We start from the raw sequence: 13,614 nt of genomic DNA on the forward strand, positions 1-13,614 counted from the left end.
AGTCCAAACAAAATAAAAAGGTATCAGCTAATACTGAAGTTGTAATTTACTCTGCACTATCACAACTGGACTAACACAGCTACTTCTATTTAATTAAAGTCATTATGAAATGTTGATCAAGTTTTTGTATTTTAATCTCTGATCTACAGTATGTACTTAAAGTGCTGCATGCAACTTGGATTTACTGCAGTCATGTGCAAATGTTGAAGTAGGTTGGTAAAGGTAGGATAGGTTCTCCTCAGTAAACACTAGTAAGGATGTTTCAAACAAAGGTTTGTGTATATTGACATAACTTAACAACTAATATAAGGATCCTCTGCCTCTTTCAGCAAGTGAGGATGGTCAGAGTGCCAGAAGCAACAATGTAAAAGCAAAGAGAGCCAAGAAGAAGAACAGAAAGCTCCTGGAGAAAGAAGACCGACTTCCCGTATGTAAAATAACATCTTAGCAAGGACTAAAACCAGATCATTATTGGGGTTCAAACACCTAGAACAAACCACCTTAGATGTGAACTAAAAAAACGCTAGGCAAAAGTGCTTGATACCACTGATGAATTAAATAGGTGAAAGACTACAGATGCCTGATTCCTGCTGTAATGTAATGAGTAGTAAATTCAAACTTCAGACTCTAATCTGCGGAGATATCAATACATACCATGTCCCAACAATGGTTCACATAAGGCAGTCACACTAATTTAGATTTAAAAAGTGTTGGAATGCATAAAACGTAAGAACATTTAATGGTTATTCAAATTTGATGACATTTCTTTCGCCTTTTGGTATTCAACCTTTTTCTTGAATGTTACAGTTCTTACATCACTGCAAACACATTTTAGCAACATAGGTCAGTGTTTGATACAACAATATCCACTATATTTAATGAGATATAGATATAATTGTTTACACCTCTGGGATGGCAAAAGTGACCAACTGCTACATTGGCTGTAGATATAACGCACTATTCTAAACAATATTGTGAAGAAAGGTATGGGACAGGTGTTTAATGCGTTTATTTGTATTACCCTGTTTTGTATGGGTAACTGTATAATATATATATAGCCTATGTATGACCACCCTGCAAACCAGAATATCGTGTGTGTGTGTGTGTGTGTGTGTGTGTGTGTGTATATACATCTCTTCCTGTCTGTGTTAGACTGAGCGGCCTCTCACTCACCTAGGAAACACTGGGGAGGGGATTTTAATGGCAGTGGGGTGCAGAGGGAGAGTGACAGGTGTTAATGTCCTAATTAATGTAGTCTGCATTTCTCTCCCCCTCTGTGATAGGCTGAAGGGCCTGTCACTCACCCTGAAACAGCCAGTGATTTACCATTCAGTTTCAAACAAAAACAATTTCCCATACGATCTGTTGCTCTTTCAGGAGTCAGATCGTTTGATTCACTGACTGTAGTGTCGGAAAATAACCCAGATATTGACAATTGTCTCTAGAGAAATCTTTGATTTACAAAAATATTAGTAAAAAAATAAATGCATGCATGTTTAACCTTTCAGATCTCCTAAATTGGCGTATATTACGATATATATATATATATATATATATATATATATATATATATATATATATTCACACTCAAAGACCTCTAGCGATAATTAGTGTCTGTTTCAAATGTGTCTGGAAACGCACCTTTCTATGTTCAAAACACAACCCACGTGTCCTTGACCGAACAGAATGCTTTAATTACTACTAAACTTGCAGTAGATTATAATTGCATTGACATACTAGGGTCAGAATGTTGTGAAGTAAATAATCAGATCTGTGTGATTTAAAAAGAATGCACTTTCTTCCACACACCAAATGCCAGTGTTTTTTTAAACTGAACTGTTACCGTTTAAAACAAATCACTACAACTACTCTGGGAAGAAAACAAATGACATGCTTTTGGGGGCCATATGGAGAATGGCGGATTTCTGACCTTTACAAATTTCTTCATAATACATTCTTTCACTTCACTTTTCACGTCCCAGTTTGTGCAATGTTCTATCTACCTGTGAAAGTTCAAGCATGATAAAACATGCAGGTTTAGGTGAAAAATAAGGTGGTTATAATATAAAGCTATTTTTAGGATGTGTTCATTGTAGCGAATATTTTCAGAAAGGGAGAGAATCTCCTTATAATAATTCAGTAGCTAAGTTAAGTGGGTGCTGTTGGATTTATTTGATTTGTGTATTTATTTGTTATTGGTCACAGCCAGAAGATCGAAAACTCCTCAAGGAAGTTGGACCGAAGGGGGAAGGGAAAATTTTGGTTGTGCAGGAGCTCTTGGATGAGGTAAATTGAAAATAAAAATATGTGTAAATCACTGGTGCCCAACCCTCAACTGTTTCCCTTTAGGACTCATTTTATGAATTTGCTGGGCAAAGGAAGATGACCATAGTTTTGGTCCACATAAAAACCCATGTAATAGGATAAGGACTTCACATGATGAATTATTGATGCAGGAAAACGATCTCCCAGTGTCTATACAGTATGTACTGTTACTCTGAGCCCCCCTTCTTTGTCCACCTCTAGAGGAGCCCTTAGGTCAGGTCCCCGTTGGTTAATGCAGCGCCCGCTGTGGCGGATGCTGCAGGGACAAGAGCCACCCAACAATGAGGCCAGGCCCGCTGCGAGGGGGCACCGCTGCGCCAGCAGAAACTACTGCGCTCAAGAAAATTGAGATCAGGAGTTGTGACAGAGCGCTAGGCCACGCCCCCCGGCGGTTCAGCCAATGAGGGCGAACCTGCCGGGTGACGTCACGGCCGCGCCCCCATCACTCCCTCGTCACGCGCCCTCCCTCCCCCGTCTTTCCCCTGCAGGTCACTGCAGCCCGGGGGTCTCGGCTGCACGCGCCGCCTGCCTCGCAGGGCGCGTGCAGCGCAGGCAGCGAGGCCGTAGCCTTAGGTTGGGAATCACTGGTGTAGATGAAAAATGTGCATCCTTAGAATTCCAACAACAGGAGAATGAAATGAGGATAGATTTTGTACATAGCAGTGCTTCCACTTGAAGAAACATATACCTTCAGGACACTTAATGTAACAAACACCTTTCTTGCTACTAGAAATTCACATTTTCCAGCCAGCAACCAACCACGGATGAGACCCCAAAGGTTGTGAGTAGGATTACTGGCGTTTCTTTAACCCAGGCTGTGCTGAAAAGCTGTGTAATGCGGCAGGTATACGTTTATAGGGGTCCATGTTAAAATGGATGAGAAGTAAAGAGTGATACACTATGCTCTTTTGCATGTCATTACCCAGAATCCCCGGCTGCGGTAGAAGCACTGTTTGCTAAGTGATGATGAGGAAAGACAGGTTGCAGACCTGTCTGATATATGCAAATGCACCACAAGCGGTATTTTTATTTACTGTATGGTGGAGGGTTTTTTTAACTTTTTTTTTTAACCACCAAAACGTTTTTTTAAACAAAAGAACAAAGCTAAGCCAGTAATGTTGATGACTAATTAGTTTATGATGGAAATATTAAGTTTAAGAATTATTTTAAATTGCTTATACTTGTCAAATTATTATATATTTTTTCCAGTCGGTTTGACGTGCCACTGTTAATTGTTTCATCCTAAATTAGACTGCCCCATTAATAGTACTTTCCCAGAGTCTCGGAGTAATCAAAGCCCCGATCCACTGCATCACGCTTGAATCGGCAGATATTGTAGACTCCGGGGCAGTAAGCTTCCCAAATAAGCCAGAACAATGACCTTACATATTATTCTGTGTTACAAACCAGAGTTTAAAGGTGTAGTCTTCACTTAGCAGCTTATTTTGGAGTTGCAAAAAAGAATGGACACTGGTAATCCCCCACCCCCCTCCTCCCCCCCCAAAAAATCTGTTTTATTGTTTTGTGTATATATATATATATATATATATATATATATATATATATATATATATATATATATATATATAATCTCTACAAATCTTTTCAGCAAATATCTGAAAATACACAATATATACTTTTTTTTTCATTAGTTAGGGTTTCATCTATAGTCGAGAAAAGAATGCATTAGTATTCCAGAGAACACCGAAAAATCACCAAATTAGACCATTTATTTACCATTTCAAAACGTGTCTAAAACCTGTCGCTTTTTCCTCCGCAATATTACAAAGGTAGACCCTTTCCTCTGTTGCTCGACTGCTAAAACTCTGACTCGGGCCCTCATTCTCTCCCGTCTCGATTACTGTAACCGCCTGCTGTCTGGCCTTCCTGCCCCTACAATCTATCCTAAATGCTGCTGCCAGAATCACTCTACTCTCTCCTAAATCTGTCTCAGCGTCTCCCCTGCTGAAATCCCTCTCCTGGCTTCCTATCAAATCCCGTATCGCACACTCAATTCTCCTCCTCACTTTTAAAGCTTTAAACTCTTCTGCCCCTCCTAACATCTCAGCCCTAATTTCTCTCTATGCACCATCCCGACTCCTGCGTTCTGCTCAAGGATGTCTTCTCTCAACCCCTTTTGTATCTAAAGCCCTCTCCCGCCTTAAACCTTTCTCACTGACTGCCCCACACCTCTGGAATGCCCTTCCCCTCAATACCCGACTAGCACCCTCTCTATCCACCTTTAAGACCCACCTTCAGACACACTTGCTTAAAGAAGCATATGAGTAGCACCGTGGCTAATACTATACACATGATACATAAAGCTGGCCCCCCTGCAGACGCACTTACCAGAATGCCCTCCTACTTTCTCTGTACGTTCTTCCTACCTACCAATTAGATTATAAGCTCTTCGGAGCTGGGACACCTCCTCCTAAATGTTACTTTTATGTTTGAAGCACTGACCCTGACCTGTTATTTGTGTTATTTATATGATTGTCACATGTATTGCTACTGTGAAGCTCTATATAAATAAAGACAGACAGACATACATACATACATACATACCATTTACAGTTCCCACACTACTGGTTCGTATGACGTTCAGACAAGGTTATGTCACTTTTGCTTGTTTCTAGGGGAAAACCAGTTCATAGGATTCAGTGGCCTGTGACCACGATCAGATCGTTAAGAAGATTCCCTTGTTAGTTTGGAATGTTGGGAGGCTGGGGGGAGGGAAGAACAAGACTATTGTTACAATGGCGGAAAGTCTGGGATACTTGAGTGGCGTGATCCTCCCGACACTGAAAGGCATTTCATTTTACTCCAAACAGAAACGTTTCTAGAAAATGTTTCAATAAATGATGGTCCGTTTGTGCTAAAGAAAAAACGTAGAGTAATAAAAACATCTTTTGTCTGCAGGGAGCTGACCCCAATTGTAGTAACAATGAAGATCGTCCGGTATTGACTGTGTCAGTCTTAACTGGGCATCACAAAGTAATACCAGTCCTTGTACAGAAAGGGGCAGATATAGACCAGCAGTCTGGGCCGTAAGTAATTGTTTTAATAAAAACATATTGTTTTTACAAAATGTCTCAATATTGTGACAACAAGGACATTGTATTACAAAATGTTGAGGGATGCATTTGCCCAATGAGGTGTTAGAAATGTGATGCAATGTTGAGAAGTGTTAATACAAAATTATTATATATTTCTAAGAGCTATTAGTAATATAACTTATAGTTCTGCTATTTGGTCCCATTTGTGACCAGGAAAACGGCACAATCTAATCAATGTTGATTGTCGCAAGTCATAGTGTGATATTCTTGTTGGTCTTGACTCCCAATTGGTGACATTGTCACCTCCAGTATTTACACTTCTGCACTGCATGCCTTTCTGTCATCTCACTCTAGTTACCTATGTGTACAATATGCAGTAGAACATGGAAAATGTGTATGATGTCTTTGGATCGGATTGGGCTCTGGGGGAAAAGGCTGGCATGATACGGCTCTTGTCTACTGCTGGAATACCAAAGTGTCATTAAGTTTACAGGGGTTGTTGTATCTCTGAACTTTTGTGGAAGCAGCAGTGCACTAGCAATGATTTTAGGTTTCATCATTCTGATGATCCAGTTCATCTACACGCCGAATGAGTAACCCTCAGATAACGACACCAATAACTAACAAGATTCCTTTTTCTTTTTTGGTTGATATCGGACAGGCACAATAACACAGCTCTTCATGAGGCTGCCATGCTTGGCTTGGAAGGGAAGAAATGTATTGAAGTGCTTCTGGGGTAAGGAGAAATATGGTTGAATAATAGGTCACTTGTACTAAACCCACTGTCATAAATCGAACTAACCCATTGACAGCAATGCATTGTCCTCTTAGATCATCTATTATAGGTTTCAAAATTGATGATGGCCATTATGAACTGTCAATTATTATTCATTGACAGAAACAGCAGTACAGTATACCAAATGTTCAATTTAAAAATAAAAAAACAGTGCATTAAACCAGAACTATATACATCATTAAAGTCATCAAACAATGTGGTCCTAATTGAGCACCTTCTTGATGTAAATTAGTCTTTTATTTAATATATTGACGGGCCAATGGACTAAGCATGGCATGTGTTACGGAAAATTGATGCACGGAAAGCTACAATTTAAGTGCTAACCTTATTTTTTAAGTGTGTGCCTCAAGCATCAAAAATGGTTTTAGTCAAATATTTTGGCTTCCAGAAATGTAATGCATTTAGTGCACAGATGTGAATAGTATGTACTTAACTTATTTTTTTGTAAATAGTAGAATTTGCATGAAAATCAAGAGCTTGTGCAGTCCTCCCTCCTCACATCCTCTTAACTTTATTGGTTCTCTGTTAAGTACAGGGTGGAATACGGTAAATAAAATTTGATTGGTACAGACTTCCCCCTTCGGAGGCCCATAAGAAATGTAACTGGCCGACTATGCTATGACACTTTTAAAGCAGCAGTCCAAGCTGCTGTTTTTTTTTCCTCCCCCTTTTAATATGTGCATCAATGCAATCCACACAATAAGTAATTGGCTAAATGGCCGATCGATCCATTCTCCTGTGATTGATCAGCGAAGATTCGGATCGAGGGTTCATTAAATGGCTGTCAGTGCAGCAGAAAAGGAACAGATGTAAAGTTCTGTGTGGAAGATCACGTGACTAGGCAGTCACTAGATTCAATTGGTGCACTGCTAGTGAGAGGGCAGGGCTCAAAAAGGAGTGTGCCAGAGCCTGTTTCAGAAGAGGAAGGGGGTGTGACTCTGAAAGGTTGCTATAGAAACAAAAAATGCTTGTTACATTATAATACATTAAAATTTTAATTTCAGAGTTGTTTAAAAAAAAAATGCTACAAGTATTTTCTCATAGTACATAACTGATTTATTACAAAAACACACATGTAGGATATTGCTTGGTCTGCAACTTTAAGGAACTATGTATTATGATAAATATATTTGATACAGAGTGGATGTTTCACTATGGAGTGAAACAAAATGTATTATTTTCACAGTATGGCTATAAGAAATTACACTAAATTTATATTTACTAACACTAGTTATAAATAAATATACAAATCTATTTTAATTGAAATGGTATCAATTTGGTATTCAACTTGACACAATGCATCAAAATTAATTTAAAATCATGAACTATGCATTGTAGGAAGTCGCATAACAACCTTCATACACATGATGCACATTTTGTTAACTACTTTTTAGCACTACAATTTTTGCTTCACGTGAAGATGAACTTAGTAGATGGTCCCTTAAATTTTGTGGTTGAACATTTGGTGTTCTGCAGTTTTTCAGTGTGGATTTTAAGTTTTTCCTTGGGGACCGTTTACAGAATGTGCACCCCTTTTGTCATTTGGACTTTAGTTCTTCATCTAGCTATGGACCTTGATAGTTTTGCATTTGGAGGACCATCAACGTCCTATTTTTTTTGGACTGTCAAGTTATCTTGCCGCAAAATTATTTGTGTTTCCTGCAAATCAATGTATGTTTTGAATTAACAGCTTGAAATGGAGGGAATTGTCTTCAAGAACATACTGCCATCAATATGTGGAATAACTTGGAGGTCATTTATTATTACTTTTTAGTTCAGTTAGACTCGCTGTCACCCATAAAATCCTCCCGTTTTAGCATTTTAGTTGTACACCACTGTGGGACATTTTTGTTTTTGTAACTAGGGTGAGGGAAAACTCAACAAATAACATGGCCCATGTGCCGCCTTCTTACCAGTCAAAATTCTGGAATGGTTTCCTCTAGTGATGTACCGGGTACTCTAAATGACCCGGTACCCGGCCATATTTCAAGTACCCGGAAATTACCTGGGACCGGGTGCCGGTTATTTCCGTCCTGCTCTGCTCCCTCGGTCCTCCTCTTGGAGAATGGCATGTGCAGATCAGCAGAAGAGACTTACCTGCAGCCGGCGGCAGAGGGTGAAGTGGACAACGGTGGATGGTGAGGACCACAGCGACATCCTGGTAGGATCAGAGGAACATGTGACCAGAGCAGGAACGTTATTAGAGGACAGCTGGGGAGGAGCTGTGCTGTAGCAGCGGCAGACACCAGAAGTTGGACGCTGGGGAAGTCAAACCGCTGGGGCGCGCGCCTCCCTGGCTGCTCTCTAGTAATGCTCCTGCATGTTCCTCTTATTCCACCGCCACCGGCTGAAGGATGTCTTCCTCTGCTCCCACCATCCCCAGGATGTCACCGTGATCCTCCTCACCCTCCACCGCAATCCTCGTCATCCTCTGCCGCCGGCTGCAAATATGGCAAAACTACTCGGCCAGGTAATTTTTTTTTTTTCCCGGTTACCTGGCCATTTTTTGGATCCAGTACATCCCTAGTGTACTCTCTCCGATGTCATTCCCAAAGTTGTTTCTGAGAGATGTTGAAAAGAACATGACAGAGGAAATGGCACCTGAAGTAAGACTAAGGGGGATATTCTAATAGCTCTGATTTGTCAATCCGATTGAAAAGGGCTCTTTTCAATCGGATGTGCATGTTTTGCTATTCTGTTTGCCTTTCTCGTATGTCCAAACTTATGTGGAAAAGGCTTTTTTTTTTTAGAAGCGGTTTCATTCTGACTGTGCAGCTGGGCAGAGTGACCAAATTTGCATTTTTGCCAATGAGCTGAATTCTAGCAGGTTGCGAGAGAGTTGTGTGAAATATATTCCCCTCACACCTTCCTCACGATAAATTAAGGAGAGATGCCTGTGCTGAAAAAAGAGCACACCTAATGGCTATGCAAAGTATATTTAAATCAGTCACATCCCACAACTAAAATATTTCCATAAGAATAGGCTTTAGGTGTGCTCTTTTTTCAGCACAGGAATCTCCTAACTTATTTTGAGGGAGGTTTGTGGGGATATATAGACAACTGGAGACACTACTAAATTGGAAGTCCTCCTCATCGGTTTGTCACTTTTTATAGATGCGGTTTAAACGATGTGATTTTTAATACAGAATACGGATTTATGGCTAGTTCAAGTCCGCTACTTATGACCATGTCATACCATGGGGTTTTGCAAGTACAAGTTTGCAGCTACTAGACTTTTCCCCAAAGTGAGAAAAGTCTATAATGTGTAACCATTTTTAATGCTGCAACAAAAACTCTACAGGTATTAAATAATTATTTGAAGCAAGACGTTGCGTTGACATTTTAAAGCACAAATTCATAAAACCAGTAAGCATTAAGTTTACAGCTCCTGTAATGGCAAAGTTTTTCTCTTGGCAGCAAAAGTGAAAGTTAAAAGTCAACTGTTTTAGAACTTTCCAGAATAAATTGCTAATCCTTATTACTGTTGCTTGTCAATTTGCACTGGTAGCATTATAAAGTTGATGGTAATACAGCTGCAGTTCCTTTTATTCTTAAAACATTTGCGCTGTGCTGTCAATGTCTGTTTTGCAACCCAGGATAATTTCATATCAGATTAAACGAAGCAGAACCTCTGAACCATGAAGGGTGAGACACAATTACGGGTGCATCACTTATTTCCATGAGTGAGGCAAAACTGTACCAGCTGCATAACACGGCAACCTGCATCCTACAGAGACCCTTGTTAAAGGAGTTTCGAGGTTACAACGCAGAACTCCTGTTCATACCGGGAACTTTTTGTGCATTGTAGAATTAGCGTGGAATCATTGTACCACGCCATCCTTGAACTGTAACATCTGCAGTGTTGTCTGGAATTGTTTTCCACAGACTATCAAGGCCCTATTCAGGAAGGAACCAATACATGCTAAGCAGAATGAGCCCTAAACAAGAAAAGCTCTTGGATAATTAGCTTCATTGAAGGAACACTTAAGCCTTTATTCTGAAGCAGTGAATAGCTCACGTTTCCTCACTTTACATATCGCCATTTGCTGCAAACAAAATGGATGTACCTAAGTTTTATGGCGTGATCCCGCACCATACCCACACTCAATGTTCGCTTCAATTAAAATACATTTAGTGTGTATATCCCATTGTACACTACTCGGGTAATTTTAAATGTTAATTACATTTGCAGTAATCTACAAGCTATGAAGGCATAGGTGTACAATAGCATGCAAATCCTGGGAAACATTCTTAGACCTCAACTGAGTGAATTTGTTTTAATGTAGCACAATTCATGCTCCTACTTGAATTTTATGACACTCTTAAATATTCCATTTATATGAAATTGTTTTCAAAATTGTATGTTATGATTAAATAAACTAGGCATTTCATTAAGCTTATTCCAGGAAATTAAAAACGTAATGCAGTATAATCAGTAACATTTTTGAAATATCAGTAAACTTTGCCTTCCATACATTTCCAATTGTTCTAGTCTCTGGAGCACAAATATAGAATATGGCAGGTGTCCAATGTCTGAGCTTGATGAACAAGTCTTCTGGTACTGACGTGTATTATGGAACTATAGCAGACGAGCCAAAGTACTTTCAGAGAAATATAGGGCTGAAAGCAATCATGAAAGGAGTGGCTGAATCTGCACATTAGCGCAGTTATAAGTTATGTTCCATCCAGTAGAAAATAATGATTTTCCGCAAAAATGCTGTGAGGTGTGCTTTACTACTGGACGTAATTTCAAGACACATTAAACATAATACATAGTGTGTATAGTACGGGAATCTACGTTGGTTGCTATAGCAATGTCAGTAGATCATTGTATAAGTATCATTAAAACTACCATCATCTTGTTTGCACAAGAAACTTAAAAAAAAAAATGTCTTCAGAAATACCAGATAATTTTGCTAATAAATATTTATACTTGTGTTTCTTTTTGTTCAGATACAATGCAAGTATTAAAAAGAAGAATGATAAAGGAATGACTGCATATGACCTGGCTCTGAAGAATGGAAATGACCAAGTTGTGTCACTCTTTGCTTCTAAACTTGGTCAAGGCATGCTGGACAAGCTGACCAAGCCTCGGAATATCAGTCTGGACGTCTTCTGAACAAAAAGCGTTCATTTGCAATGTTCTTTAGTGTGGTTTTGTAAGATCTATCAAATAGTGGGATCTGCACTTGTGATAATTAGCCTTGATTTCAAACAAGTGCATTTCAAAAAGTAAATCAATACTAAATGGTAACCTTTTCTCCAATTATGACCATAATACATTTGTCTATATTGAGTGATAGTGTTTTTTTTTTTGGTATCTGTTAAGATTAATACAGCTCAACCCCCATACAACGCTGTGCTTGGGGTCCAAAGAATCACATAAGTGGACCGCGTTTGAAATAATGTACTATTGTATGCATTGTACAATAAAGTATTTAAGATACCAATAATCGTGTTAAGTATTCATAAATACGAAAATTGGGAGCCACACTTGCATCGAGTTATAAGCGGATTCGCGTTGTAATGGATCGCGTTGTAACGGTGTTGAGCCGTACTACTAAGATAAATTAGCTGAACCTTAGCTGCCAATGAGTAAACCGTAACTGGTCATTTCCTAACGTTTGATCAATGAAAAGCAAGAAGTGGTTGGGAAGAAACCGTGCATTTATTTGCCTAATTAATGGGTAGAGATTAAAGCCTTTAATACAACTTCAGTAAATGCCAATTTTTCTGTGACTAAGTATTTTTGGGTGATGGTAAGAGAAATACATTAACAAAGTATTGATGTTGACTCCAGCACAATCACAAAAGCTATTAAATAAAAAATTAAAAACCTTTTTTTTCCCTTTTGTTGCGCTATAGAATAGGGACATACTTGTACACAGAGTATTTGGGCAAATCATATTTTCCATTTAACGTTTAGTCTAGAAGTAAGATCATTGTGAAAAATATTGGATAACTGAAGCGCTTTGCACATTAATGGCACTATATAAATAAAGACATACATACGTAACATTTTGTATAATTGGCAATGTGAGATATAGTTGAGGTTAGCCATGTGAGGGGTTCTGTTGTGGCAGTGAAGGGGTTATTATATCTAGTTTTTTTTTAGTTTGCATTGGGACCCATAGCAAAATGATTACAGGTGACACCCCTGCCCTGTACAGCATACACTGTTACAGTAACAGGATGCCAGGCTTTTTGGCACCAAGGGGAGCTATTTGAAGGTGAGCTACTGGAAGTGGTCCTCCACAACGATTAGACTAAGGCAGGGAACATTTCATGCCATCCTGTCACCTGTGTGGATGTAGACTGACCTCAGTGTTTTTTTTTTTTTTTTTTTGTATTAATAAAAACATTTTTTTTACTTGAGCTTTTCCACTGTGTCACAATGGGATTGCTTAGTTTCCAGATTGATGGAGTCTCTCAATACTTTCCAAGTATGTTTGGGTGATCGTTTTAGGATACACACCGGGATTCCGAGCGTGAACTTTATTGCTTTCAGGTAAATTATTAGTAATCTTGGAGAAGGAGCGGCTCAGGGAGTCAAGACATTGACTGGCACTGAGTTTAAAGCAGGGGAACCTGGTTCAATTCCCGGTGTCGGTCCCTTGTGACCTTGGGCAAGTCACTTTATCTCCCTGTGCCTCGGGCACAAAAAACATAGATTGTAAGCTCCACGGGGCAGGGACCTGTGTCTGCAAAATGTCTCTAAAGCGCTACGTAAAACTAGCAGCGCTATACAAGAACATGATATCTTGATGCAATTCATCATTAATCACATTTCCGACACCGTAAAAGTCTGAAGTGTGGTTTGCTTTTTTTGTACAAAATAACCAGTTAACTATTTCACTTCTGGAGGGATAAGCAAAACGCTACCCTGGAGCAGCTGCACATAACTAGTGCCACATTATCACATGCTTCATTGTGAGATCCTGAAGCAGTTTTAACTTTGGAGAAATGTTTTTTCTGGTACTATTTAAACGAGCAGCCACCAGTGTGAATTTTCTTAACTAGGTTCTATACGCATTACGGAGTTAAGTTTGAAACTGCTGCTGGATTATTTCCTCACTTAGGCTGCGCTTATAGTACCGGCGACAGCAGCACCGACATCACGCTACGGTCGCTGGAAAAATCAAATTGAAGTGACTTCCAGCGATCGCGACCAGTCGCGGCGTCGCTCTTAGTATAAGCGCACGCGACGGCTTCAATACATGTTTTGAAGCGACGCCGCGTCGCTGTCACTACTGTATAAGCGCGGCAGTAGGAATTTATGGGCAGCACAACATTTCTGTACATGGTGTTGCATTTCTTGGCTTGCCTAGTTGAGAAAGTTCATGACAAAGTTTTAGTACAAAGTTTTATGTTAAACATAACATGCATTCAAACAAGTGGAAGAAAACTCATTTATAGGAACCAAAGAAAATGCAGGAA

General features: G+C 39.4%; 1 protein-coding gene across 1 annotated transcript in view; it reads left to right on the top strand.

Moving 5' to 3' along the window:
• Window positions 1–11,630, top strand: part of DZANK1 (double zinc ribbon and ankyrin repeat domains 1) — a 73,878-nt gene extending 62,248 nt beyond the window's left edge. The window contains exons 17-21 of the mRNA XM_075596267.1: window positions 330–427; window positions 2,206–2,286; window positions 5,245–5,372; window positions 6,043–6,117; window positions 11,131–11,630. Coding sequence (XP_075452382.1) covers window positions 330–427; window positions 2,206–2,286; window positions 5,245–5,372; window positions 6,043–6,117; window positions 11,131–11,296 — 548 coding nt within the window. The 3' untranslated portion in view covers window positions 11,297–11,630. The remainder of the gene's footprint in view (window positions 1–329; window positions 428–2,205; window positions 2,287–5,244; window positions 5,373–6,042; window positions 6,118–11,130) is intronic.
• Window positions 11,631–13,614: the final 1,984 nt, after the last annotated feature.

Source organism: Ascaphus truei, chromosome 4, assembly GCF_040206685.1.
Source record: "Ascaphus truei isolate aAscTru1 chromosome 4, aAscTru1.hap1, whole genome shotgun sequence".
Lineage (NCBI taxonomy): Eukaryota > Metazoa > Chordata > Amphibia > Anura > Ascaphidae > Ascaphus > Ascaphus truei.